The sequence below is a fragment of the Thalassophryne amazonica genome, chromosome 6, assembly GCF_902500255.1.
Source record: "Thalassophryne amazonica chromosome 6, fThaAma1.1, whole genome shotgun sequence".
Classification (NCBI taxonomy): domain Eukaryota; kingdom Metazoa; phylum Chordata; class Actinopteri; order Batrachoidiformes; family Batrachoididae; genus Thalassophryne; species Thalassophryne amazonica.
The window spans coordinates 102479997-102492652 of record NC_047108.1 but is presented as its reverse complement, the minus strand read 5'-3'; the positions used below and the strand labels follow the sequence as shown (position 1 = coordinate 102492652).

The window sequence follows — 12656 nt, the reverse complement described above, 5'->3', positions numbered from 1 at the left end:
TAGCCAATAGCAGTCTGCCTCTCGGTAGGAGGGGTCACCCACTCCTACCTCTCACCAATATAATAAAATCAAGGTTCAGGTTTGTCAGAAGGCATGTAGAATACACTTACATCAGCTGATTAAAAAAAGTGTGAAAATGAGCTAATAACACTAAGACTGAGTGTAAGATTAAATGTCCTGTTTTGGCACAGGTCAAACACTGAACATCTTCAACATCTAACACACACACACACACACACACACACACACACACACACACACACACACACACACACACACACACACACACACACACACACACACACACACACACACACACACACACGTGGAGCTTGGTGGTATGTAGCATCATGCTGCGGTGATGCTTCTCTCTCTTGCAGGTCCTGGGAAACTTGTTAGGACAGAAGGAATCATGAATGCAGAAAAATGACATGAAAATAATGAATAAAAGCTGATACAGCCTGCAAGAAAGCCGAGTTGTGGGAGAAAATTTATTTGTATAGCAAGAGAACACGCAAAAAATAACAGAAAATAACAACTGTATGAATTTCCTGGAATTTCCACATCAGATTTCAGATTTCACATCTCAATCCTGCTGACGATTTGTAGCAGGAGCTGGGGGGGCAAAACAACTGCTGACTTGCAATTCCCACACACAGAATTCACACAGTTTTTCTATTCACTATTCAGATGTGCAAAACTGAATAAAGGCACTTATTGCTGCTAAAGGTGCACAAACAAGTTTGTGAGTTTGAGAGGGAGAGTATTTGTGCAATTCAATATTTTGTGTTTAATAGTTCAATTTAATTTAGATTCTGTTGGAATGATTTATGTGCATCATGTCTGGAAAATTTATTGAGCAAGGAGGCTTTACTTTAAAAAATGTTGATGTCATAAATCAACAAAAATATCTAAAGTTGATGGGGTGTTTTTTAAAATCACCATTTAAAACTGACAGTAGCTCTGATATGATCACTCAGTTAATCAGTTCAAATCAATAAAATTAAAAGAATTTCATAACAATAACATATATAACATATATTTTTTGATATTATTTTATTAGTATCATATGTTCATTCATTTAACATAAAGGTCAAATAAAAATGCCAACCATTAGCCTACCAGATGTAAACTAAACTAAACTAAACTGGTTCCACCTTCACAGATATGACAAATTAGTCCTTTATTCTTTTTTAAGTTGTGGAAAAAACATATACATTTAATATATTTGTATTTTAGACTGTTGGTGTGGCAACACAAATAATTCTAATCTATCATCTTGGACACTGGGGAACTCTGATGGAGTGATTGTTTTCTGTCATCTTATCAACCAAAAAATTATTAGACATATTAAATATTTCTTTTTATAGACAAAACAATTAATTATTTATTTATTATATATTTATTATATTATTATTTATATTATAATAATCAACAGATGAATTGGTAGTGAAAGCATTAATTACTGCACTAGTTTATCAGATTGACTGAAACTGTTGACATTTTATGTAGCCACAGTCTGGATTTATTTATTCATTTTTTTTCTTTAGTGTTTATTTATGAGCTGTTGCAACACTACGGCAGCTCTTTGTGTGAAAGCTAGAAAATGCTGTTGACCTTGTGTTTTTGCTGCTATTCAGGACGAGCACACATTATTTGTGTACTATTTGTGCATTGTGCACTATTAACTACGTCTTCCTCCACCTTTTGTGCTTTATTACATGCACAACTGTGCAATTCATCCTGTGCAATAATTTGACCATAGCTATACATACTTATACATATATATACTCATTTATATTTTATTTTTCACATAATCTTTTCACATCAGTATTTATGCACCCACCAGCAAACATTGCAATGTACTTTAGTCACCTTTCTTTAATGTAAGTATTTTTCTTTTCTTTACTACTGTACAACGCTTGCTGCTGCAACAAGTGATTTTACCCGCTGTGGGATCAGTAGTTTATCTTCTCTTATTTTTGTGGTAGGTCTGCAGAACATGAGCACTTTCAGGTAAACAACTTTTAGCCGTGTGTTGATTCCAGGTGAAGAGAACAGGTCTGACTGATGCAGGGGACCTGTTCTTCTGGTCCCACTGGATGACTAAAAAAGGAAACTGATGGCACATGAATGTTTTTGGCTAATGAGCTGTGAGGTCAACGCTTGCACTTCTGTTATCACCTGAGTATGTTCACACATAATCTTGTTTGTCAGCCTTAGTTTGAGATCTTGTCTCAGATTTGCAGAGAATCAGCTAAGGATTAGGCTTGGATATCGAGAACCGGTTATTTTCGAAAATGATCATTTCTCTACGTTGATTGCAGACCCTGCAGTCGGTTTGTAATCAACCACTTCTGCAGTGCTGCTTCGCTTTGAAACTTGAACCAATGAAGCAGTGCACCGATCCACTGCTTCGTTGGTTCTCTGCTTCGATGCTTTTCAGAAGTGGCAAGTTCGCTTCTTAACCCCTCTCAAAGCCATTTAAAGATGTCAATCATGAGTCACTTTTGGGTGGATTAAAGTCACTAACTGGGACTCTTGTCTTGTTGCAGACAAGAAACGAGAATCATCCTCCATTCCGTTGGCACAGCTCCAAACGCTTCTCCGCTCTCTGCCGAATCAAGTTAGAGTCCGGCCGGAATTAATAACTTCAAAGCGAATCGCTGCTTTAAATCAAATAACACCTCTTTCCAAATGTTGTAATACAGACAATGAACTATAATCAAACAAAACGTTTTTTTCCTCCCAAAATGAGACGTCCTGTATTTTTTATGAATTACATTGATGCTGACGTGCAGCTGGCTGAGCTCAGCTCAGAGGTATGGGGTGACATTCATGCCATTAATGTCTGAAAGGAAATGCTTTTGACAAAAACTACAGATTTTGTTTGTTTCTATTTATGTTCATAGATCAAGGAACCACCATGTAGAGTTTATTATGTCCAGAGTTTAAGGATCCAGTGATCAATTTCAGATTTATTTATTTTAAGACTTAATAAAATGTTGTTGACATAGGAAACCTGTAAAGCCTTCTTTTAGTACACAGAAAATTCACAAGAGGTATCGATAAGAGAATCGATAAGGATTCGATAATGGCATCGATGTTGATAAAATCTTATGGATACCCATCCCTACTCAGGACTAGTTGTGCTGATGTTGCATTTTTTTCCATGTGTTCTGCTGCACCGTGCAAGGTAGCACTTCTGTATTTCCAGCCCAGACGGTCTTTATTTGTCAGGAGGAGTTGCTGCATATTCGGGGGTATTTCTGCTCTCAGCAGTGTCGCCTCCTCCGTATGCTCGCAGCAGTGTGAGCGTGGGCAGACTGTCTGTTTTTTCTGTGGTTGTAGCACCGTGCGCTCCCTTCTATGTGACAGTGGGAGACCATTTGCTGTCCAGTTTGAGGTCACTGGGGTCACAGTTCGCGCTGTGACCTGAGGTGAGTATGCGCACAGTTCACAGACTTACACATGTATGCAGTCTGCTGCCGCGGCTGTTCACTGATTTTCTCGTGGATGACGCAACACACTGAAACTGACTCAACCAGAATATAAGCACATGGCTGTTTGCAAATGATGAGCCCCGCCTTCTAGGAAAAATCAATTCACTGCTGTATGAAAACCATCGACTGCTTTTCTAACACCGGCTTTGCGGTGCCAAACATATGAATGTGTTTAATTTGTCTTTAATGAGCGCTTTAGGGTCAATTTCGAAGCAGCAGCTTTTAATCATTCGGCAATCCGAGATCATGGAAATGTTGACCATGTGAGCACCTTCGCTCCAAGTGTACTTTGTTGTTCTGTTAACAGGAAGTGATGTTTATGGGTAACGGTGAGCAGTACATCTGGAAGCCTCCGGAGGATGATAACATCATCATGCTCCAAAACAAAGCCCTGGGCCCTTTGGGTGCTCACACAGTGGAGAACATACAACCATCTGCTGCTGCGGTGAGCCTGGATTAAGACCCCTTTTAAATTTCTTCATTAAGAGTATCAATGTTGGACCAATTATCATGACACATTTTATTATAGTCAAATCTATATACGATGCAGATCACAGATTTCATTAAAGTTTCTGGGTTAAATCAAATGCATGTAGTGTACATTATATCCATACAGATGGGTGACAAATTATGAAACAAAAAGTATGAGAGGGCTGATGCGTACCCTGTGCATGCTACACACCATAATATAAATGTGCAGTTAAATGTACACATCTGTAATGGTGGTTCTGACTACAGTTATGGTCAGACGTTTATATACACTCATCATGAATGTGCATATCGTGGTAATTTTGGGCTTTTAATGATTTCTTTGAATTGTTCTTTTGTCAGGGTGGAATGATTGTACGCCATTAATAACTTTAACAACAAGGTTGAATTTATTTTTGGTGGGTGCACAAGTTTGAATTTATTTTGGCTTTTCCTTTGTCTCATGTCTGTGTGGCAATGGACTTCAACTTGACATATTAAATATATGTACTTGTATATTTGGAGTGGTGTAGCTCCTTCAATTCAATTCAATGTATTTATATAGTGCCAGAGCACAAGGTTGGCTCATGTTGCTCCACAAGGGTAAGGTCTAACCTTAACAATCCAACACACCCCCTGAGCAAGCATATAGAGGACAATGTTAAGGGAAAAAGTCCCTCTGGCATTTTTCCTTTTTTTTAAGGAAGAAACCTCAAGCAGACCAGACTGAGAGGGGTGACCCACTGTTAAGGCCATTCTAACAATAACAGAATTTGTTAAAACAAAATATAATGCAGAAAAGAGAACATAAAAAAGTCTAAAACAGATCTAAATAAAAAGTCCCCAAAAAATTTAAGTCAATTTGAAGCACAGGTCCTCAGCAGCATCCATCAAGCAAGTCACCCCTAGAGGGTAGTTAGGCATCTGGTGGTCCAGCAGATGCTGACAGAAATCCTGGTCCAAGGTCCTTAATCTATCGATTTTGTTTCAGTGTCAGTTCTTCAAATTGCAGTGTGATACATCATGAAATTTCATATTTTGTCATGATTTGATTGTATATAATGTTTCCAGCTGATCCTTACAATAACTACCAATAAATGAATGAATAAATATTGAGTCATCAAAGGTAAATCATGTTACGTTCAACACAGGAGCAGGCAGGCAGTATGAATGGACATAAGTCTTTCTGCAAAAGACAGCTTGAATGATTAATTAGAATAAAAATAATAATAAAAATAGTAGAAAAGGAGAATCTTTGTTGTCAGTAATCACAGTAATGTTGTTTGTTTGCAGGTGGCTGAGATGTATTCAAAGGTATGTAAACCAGGAAAGAAGAAACGAGCCGTGCCGGGGTCTCCCCCAGTCAACCCTGGCTTCCGGACCTTGGGGCGTGGTAACCGGGACCGAGATCGAGATGGGGGGTTTAGTGTAGTGGTCAAACCCCAGACCTGGGCCCCTCAGGAGGGCAAAGCAATTGAAGGGCCCCTTGATGACCACTGCTATGAGTCCATAGGGACAGAAGAATGCGATCCAGCCTATGAGAACATGGAAGGCGCCTGGCGGCAAGAGAGGCCGCCCAACACATGTGCCACCCTGCGGCCAAGGAGGAAGAAGTCCCAGCAGCCTTTGCAGCAGCAGCAGCCCCCTCCGCCGCCACCGACACAGCAGAACCCCAAGCTGCAGCACCTTCCGGCCAAAGCTCTGCTGCTGCCGGGGGAGAACCTCTATGAGAGCATCGGAGACTTAAAACAGGGCTCCGCCACCTCCAGCACCACCACCATCTTCACTTTCAATGACGGCATGGAGATGTATGTGACAGGGCTCTGAGGCAGCAGCTGCACTGTGACCACTAACCTTCCAACAGAAGGAGCAGAGCCGGCACCATGAGGAGTGACCGCTAAGCTCCTGTCATGCACCTATACATACTGTTTACACACAAGTCATAACGTCATACCTGCCGCAGGCCCCTCGAGCCTCGCGGCAAGCTTTTCGATCTGTTATGACCTGGGCTGAACACAAAGTCCAATCTATAAACCTTATAAAGAATCCAAAGGTAGTGAAAAATAAATGAGCACAAGACCATTGCAGAGAAATCTGTAAGTAGAAGTAGCATTTCTATTTTCCTGAGACATATGTGCAAAGCACAAAGAAGTAAAAAGCTGAAATTCTTCCTTAAAGGGTAACTCTGGCATTTTTTGTCCTGGGCTCTATTATTTATTTATTTTACATTTTGGGTCTATCTTGCGACAACAATGACTTAATGAGTGCAGTATTGGTTTAAAATGCAAACATGTGCTAAATGACTAATGTAAGGCAATGGGCCAAGCTAAAAACAAACATATCTTCTTTTTGTTGCCATTGAATAGGTGAAAATATCATTAGATGTGCCTGATTACATACGAGGGTAGGCTGAAAAGTTCTAAGGCTCACTATAATGCAGTTAATGCATTACTCCTTCATGGGGAGCCTTAGAACTTTTCAGCCTACCCTCGTAGGCAGGACCCCTACAGAGGTAACGTGTATGTTTACCTCATTAAATGTAAAGGAAGTTTTTGAAACGATCTATGATACCATTAGCTGCTTACCTTAGCCCTCTGGCCTTTCAGTGGCACCACTCTCAACTGAGCCATAAAACGTTGGTTGTCACTGAGGGCCTCATTCAACAACTTAGAACAGAAATGAGCCCCTCATCGGCAATCTACTTATAATGACTTAATTCAGAGCAGCATCTCCACAACAGAAGTAGGCTAAGGTAAGCGGCTAACTATGAGTGTGCATCTCCCCATTTATAAAATGATACAATATGAGCTACAATATGATTAAAGAACAATACTTTTTGTTATGGAAAGATTCAATGTGATGTCTGTGGAGCTTCTCAGTTTTCCAGGTCATGGTATTCAGACAGGTTGTCTCAGGTCAGCTGGACTCATTTGGTTCCTTGAAAATGTTTCTCTTTTTATCCAACCTACTTGGATTCAGTGTGATATGATGCAATCTGATGCAATTATATGTTGAATGTAGACATTTTTCGTGATAAATTAGAATAAGCTAAGCAGACCTTCAAATAGGTATTTCATAAAAAAACAAAGACCTTCTTCAGGTTTTTATCTGTTGTGTTGCAGGACAGCTGTGATGGCTCTGTTCATCACTGGTGGCAGCACCACATACAGTAACAGAATGTGCAGCACAAAAGAAGCCAACTGTTGCTAGCTTAGCATAAATAACAGAGCGTAACTTTCCCATTCTGAACAGATAAGATAGTATTTACAAATTGTGATCTGAATGTAAAGTTTAAACGGGAACATTTATGCATTTAGTTTTTACCTTGCAAAGTTAAACATTCCTAAGACCAGTCTCGCGAGAGCATTTAACTTTTTCAAGAGTTTGAAAACACGGGAGTAGCAGCAAAACAAGCTTAACTCAACCAATTTATAATATTAAAATTGAACTATTGATTGATTCATAATACATTTGGATTGATTCAGATGTCAGTATATCCAACCTGGTCTCACGGCAAGTCGTGCTTCAGCAGCACGAAATATACATTAATCTATTGGTTCGTGATATTGTGACGAAAAGCGCCTCATTTTCGTCACGGCAGCACAAATTCATTCTAATTCATCCGTGATGGCTGCACAAAATTAAAAGTGACGCGGGGGGTCAGGGTAGTTATGGTTAGGGTGGGGGGAAGGAGTAAGATCAGGTTATGGTTAAGGTTAGGGTTGGGGGTGGGATTAGGGTTAGGAATAGTGAGTTAAAAAAAAGCTCCGTCATGAAAATTTGACTCATTTCGTCACGGGAGCACGAGAAAAAAACGTGAGACTGGGCTGGTATATCAGTGTAGTCATAAAAACTATTTTTGATTGATATCAGTTAATTGTTACACTCTAATGGTTAACTATATAATTGGCCCTTTGAAAAACTTTATTCACATTTAGTGAGATAAACATGGTACGTTATCTACATATGGATTGTCTCTGTGCTACCAGACACTTCTTCTTTTGCCTATTCGGGGATGTAAAGATGAAGTTTATTGTTTTTTTAGCTTGCCCCATGCAGTTACATTATGTAGCTGTGTAGCCTGTAAATACGTGGTGTGTCCATAAAGTAACGGTCCTTTTTATTTTTTTATAAACTATATGGATTTCATTCATATGTTTTTACGTCAGACATGCTTGAACCCTCGTGCGCATGCGTGAGTTTTTCCCACGACTGTCGGTGACGTCATTCGCCTGTGAGCACGCCTTGTGGAAGGAGTGGTCCCTCCCCTTCGTTGGATTTTCATTGTTTGGAAATGGCAGAATGAAAAGGACTTTTTTTCCATCAGAATTTTTTCAGAAGCTGTTAGAGACTGGCACCTGGAAACCATTCGAAAAATTTATCTGGCTTTTGGTGAAAATTTTACGGGCTTCACAGAGAATAAGGACTTTAACTACAGCTTTAAGGACCCCTTTAAGGACGCTCAGTGCGCCGCGCTCCGAGCTGCGACATCGTGGTACAAACCACTGGATCATTTCTAAGCTGATGGCTCTGTGGATACGAGACCGTCGTGTGCTCTTTCTCTGGTTATCACAAGAGCTGGACATCAGCCATTTTCCGGCAGATTTCACTTTTAACAAGAGATTTTGTCATGGAAAGCCGTGCGGAGGCTTCGCGCGTCACGACCGATTCGCTGATGAAGCGAGACAAAGTAACACCTCCGTTTCGGAGTGTTAGAGGACAAGTTTGGACATGCCTATCTCGGCTTTCATTGCTTACCAGTCGAGTGAGTATAAGAGAACTTGTGGAGAGCTGGACATGTCCCAACTTGTCCTCTAACACTCTGAATCAGCGAATCGGTTGTGACGCGCGAAGCCTCCGCGCGGCTTTCCATGACAAAATCTCTTGTTAAAAGTGAAATCTGCCGGAAAATGGCTGATGTCCAGCTCTTGTGATAACCAGAGAAAGAGCACATGACGGTCTCGTATCCACAGAGCCATCAGCTTAGAAATGATCCAGTGGTTTGTGCTGCGACGTCGCAGCTCGGAGCACGGCGCACTGAACATCCTTAAAGGGGTCCTTAAAGCTGTAGTTAAAGTCCTTATTCTCTGTGAAGCCCGTAAAATTTTCACCAAAAACCAGATAAATTTTTCGAATGGTTTCCAGGTGCCAGTCTCTAACAGCTTCTGAAAAAATTCTGATGGAATTCAAATCAAAATCAATTTCATTTATATAGTGCCAAATCACAACAAACAGTTGCCCCAAGGCTCTTCATATTGCAAGGCAAAGCCATACAATAATTACAGAAAAACCCCAACTGTCAAAACGACCCCCTGTGAGCAAGCACTTGGCTACAGTGGGAAGGAAAAACTCCCTTTTAACAGGAAGAATCCTCCAGCAGAACCAGGCTCAGGGAGGGGCAGTCTTCTGCTGGGACTGGCTGGGGCTGAGGGAGAGAACCAGGAAAAAGACATGCTGTGGAGGGGAGCAGAGATCAATCACTAATGATTAAATGCAGAGTGGTGCATACAGAGCAAAAAAGTGGAAAAAAAAGTCCTTTTCATTCCGCCATTTCCAGACAATGAAAATCCGACGAGGGGCGGGACCACTCCTTCCACAAGGTGTGCTCACAGGCGAATGACGTCACTGACAGGCGTGGAAAAACTCACGCATGCGCACGAGGGTTCAAGCATGTCTGATGTAAAAACATATGAATGAAATCCATAGAGTTTTTTAAAAAAAATAAAAAGGACCATTACTTTATGGACAGACCTCGTATGTTTGCATTCTAAATCAATTCTGGACCAATTAAAATAATTTTAGTCCTGAGTGAAAACATGAACCTAAAAATATCTAAAAATAGAGCACAAGTTGACAAATACCAGTGCCCCTTTAATTCTAGCGGGTAAAAATATAGTCGTCTATTTAGTCTCATGTTGGGAAATGATATAGTGATGCATGAAATCTTTTGGTAGCACTTAGTCTATCGTGAACACGTCTTCCCTGTAGTCAGTCAAGATGTGATTCAAGGATGAAATTGAAATTATTTAAATGAATGAATTACTAATAATCAAAATACTTGGAAGCTCAGGGACTAAGATTAACAAATGTGAGAGTATTCTAACAAAAAATTGCACACATTTTGCATTCCTCCAAAAAGCTTCAACTAATTTCTGACCATTTTTCATCTGGAAAAAGGCGACCAGATCGCTGCAGTTTCATCTCACATGGACTGAACACTGTCTCCACTGCCGTCTGTAAATGAAGTGTTTTACTTTGTTGATGCCATTTCTGCACTTTGCCTGCTACAAATTGCATGCTATAAAAAAACACAAGTTAAAAAACAAAAAAAATGAAGCACTGTTATGTGATACCTATATGAATGTTTTATTTTTTTCTATTGTTGTCGGTTGTTAATTTTTTATTTATTTTTTAGTGTGTTGCTTTATTCCTCTGTAGAGCACAAAGCGAGTCCTGTTCACAGTGTCTTTGGCTCAGTGGGACTGTGTTGCGGTGAGGAGGGTTATAGTTCTTTCCTCCAGCATCTGCAGGCTACAGTACAGATTGAAAAACCACAACAGAACTGCTGGGATCTTAAACGACCCCTCACTTATATTTGTGGCCCCGTGCATCAACAGAGTGGTCCTACAAGAACCCACCTGGGCGTCACCTGCAGAACTCCTCTCCCTCTGTTATCAGTGTTAAAAATAGATCAGAAAAATGTGAAGCAAATGATGCGGTGAGCTCAGCATCACCCTGACTATCACACCAAATCTCCCCGGCGACCAATGTGATTATATTGTATGTTGATGCAATGTGTATGTACATTACAAAAACATAAAGAATAATAAATATATCATCAGTGTCAATAAATCTATCCTTTTTCTATTACGTTTCTAACTGTGTTTTGGAATGAATATGTGACACAAACTGCAAAGCAGCTGCAATGTAAATTCCAGTGTTTTCTGTTTGTTGTTTCTTTGAAGCCATGAAGCTCCGGTGTGTTGTTGGAAAGCCCAGCTAAGTGACATGTGGCAGCTACTGTTGTGTGTTTGCTGTTCAGACTACAGGGTCTTGTACTCAAAGCGTGTAATTATAAGTGCTAAAGTGCAAAAGATTGTAATGTTTTATATCAAGATTACTATTCATGAAATGTCAGTCAAGTTTATACTTTTGTAATAAAGTCGCACTTTAAAAAAAGGTATGTTTTATCTTTTAGTGTCAGTTTAAAAAAAAAGCAGAATTGCACCTAAATTGAACGACACAACCACGTGACTAAATTACATTAAAGGCAATTGCGTCACACAGCAACAACAAAAAAAAAAGATCTTTTGATCTGAAAAGCTGCCTATAGATTCATGTCCTCATTCTTTCCGTGACTCAAACCACTAAAAGATTTTCTGTAACACGCTTATATTGTTTACAATTGTTATTTGAAAATGTTACTGTTTTAAAAGCTACCCTTTTCTATTGTTCTGAAGTTCTTTAATGCACCCCATTTCACGCGCGTGTCTGAGTACTCCACGCGTTTGCACGTGCACGTACGCCAGAGTAACAGGGGGGAAAAATAGGTCACCCCTTAAAACAAAAAGCTTGCAGTCAACGTTGCAACTGTCTGCCGAATTTTCATTGGCCGGCTTGTCTCCATGGTAACAGGTTAACCTTGAGGCAGTAGTCACATGGGCGAGTAAAGTCTTCTGCTGTCTTGGAGGATAGCGCGTGCGTCGCGTGACATCTGTGATCGCAGTGTCACCCACTCTGCGTGGAGCTGTCATATGTTAAAAAAACACACACAACTCAAAAATATATCCAGACAGACTCGAAAATACGCGTGTCGAGGAGTGTGACGAGCTTACGGCGTGCGTGTGATGTTGATGCTGTACAGTATGAATGGGTGAATATGAATGAGAGGAAATACTGACAATAAAAAGGAATCAGGAGGCATGTTTAGCCTTTTGAAATAAACTCAGCAATGAATAAACCCAAAATATCACCGATTAACACGTGTCTCCTCAAACATATTAAAAGAAAAAAAGACCATTCTGCACTAGATTCATTCACACCATGAACAACAAGGCTGCTTCACTTACTGCATTTCTACTTTTAATTACACTAAACCTCAATCGGCGATACGTTCGTTTCTCACACTGAAAAGCTAAACATGAGAAACACTGCCCCCTGTTGGCTTTAAAGTGCGTCACAGGGGAAGCCACGCAGCCTGAATTTGAACTCTGGAGGTCAGAGGAGCGTGGAAATTTTTACATCACAACTTGATTCATATAGAGTTTATGACACGTAAAGAGGCGGTGAAAATATTTATTATGTACAAATAACGCACATCTTTTTTTTAAATACCCTGATTTAATCTTTTAATGTAATTACTAATATTTTTACACACATGAAGCAAAACAGAAAGCATGTAGAGAATTTCAAAAGCTCATTCAGTGGCGGCACCAGGAAATTTTTGTTGGGGGGGGGCTGGGGTAAAAGTTGGAGGGGCTCCACAAAATGTCGTCAAAATGAACAATATATAGTAAATTGCTTTATAAATACCATGGTATATGTTTTAGTCACCCGTGCTCCTCTAAAATGTGGTATAAACACACAAACACACTTCACTTAGAATCACGTGCTTTGTGATCCACAAACACAAATTTCTGATTTGTGACTTGTGTGTGGGTTTTTACAAATAAATGTTTATTTACA

General features: G+C 40.0%; 1 protein-coding gene and 1 long non-coding RNA gene across 5 annotated transcripts in view; both read left to right on the top strand.

Moving 5' to 3' along the window:
• The window catches only part of si:dkey-70p6.1 (uncharacterized protein LOC570575 homolog), a 40729-nt gene extending 33961 nt beyond the window's left edge, over positions 1 to 6768 (top strand). For all 4 annotated transcript variants that reach the window (XM_034173005.1, XM_034173006.1, XM_034173007.1 and 1 more), the window contains exons 6-8: positions 3811 to 3948; positions 5265 to 6375; positions 6467 to 6768. In XM_034173005.1, the coding sequence (XP_034028896.1) occupies positions 3811 to 3948; positions 5265 to 5798 (672 nt within the window). In that variant the 3' untranslated portion in view covers positions 5799 to 6375; positions 6467 to 6768. The remainder of the gene's footprint in view (positions 1 to 3810; positions 3949 to 5264; positions 6376 to 6466) is intronic.
• Positions 6769 to 9189: 2421 nt separating this feature from the next.
• Positions 9190 to 10806, top strand: LOC117512790. The gene is made up of 3 exons (XR_004561383.1): positions 9190 to 9205; positions 9471 to 9472; positions 10627 to 10806. It is a non-coding gene; the product is annotated as an uncharacterized LOC117512790 (long non-coding RNA).
• Positions 10807 to 12656: the final 1850 nt, after the last annotated feature.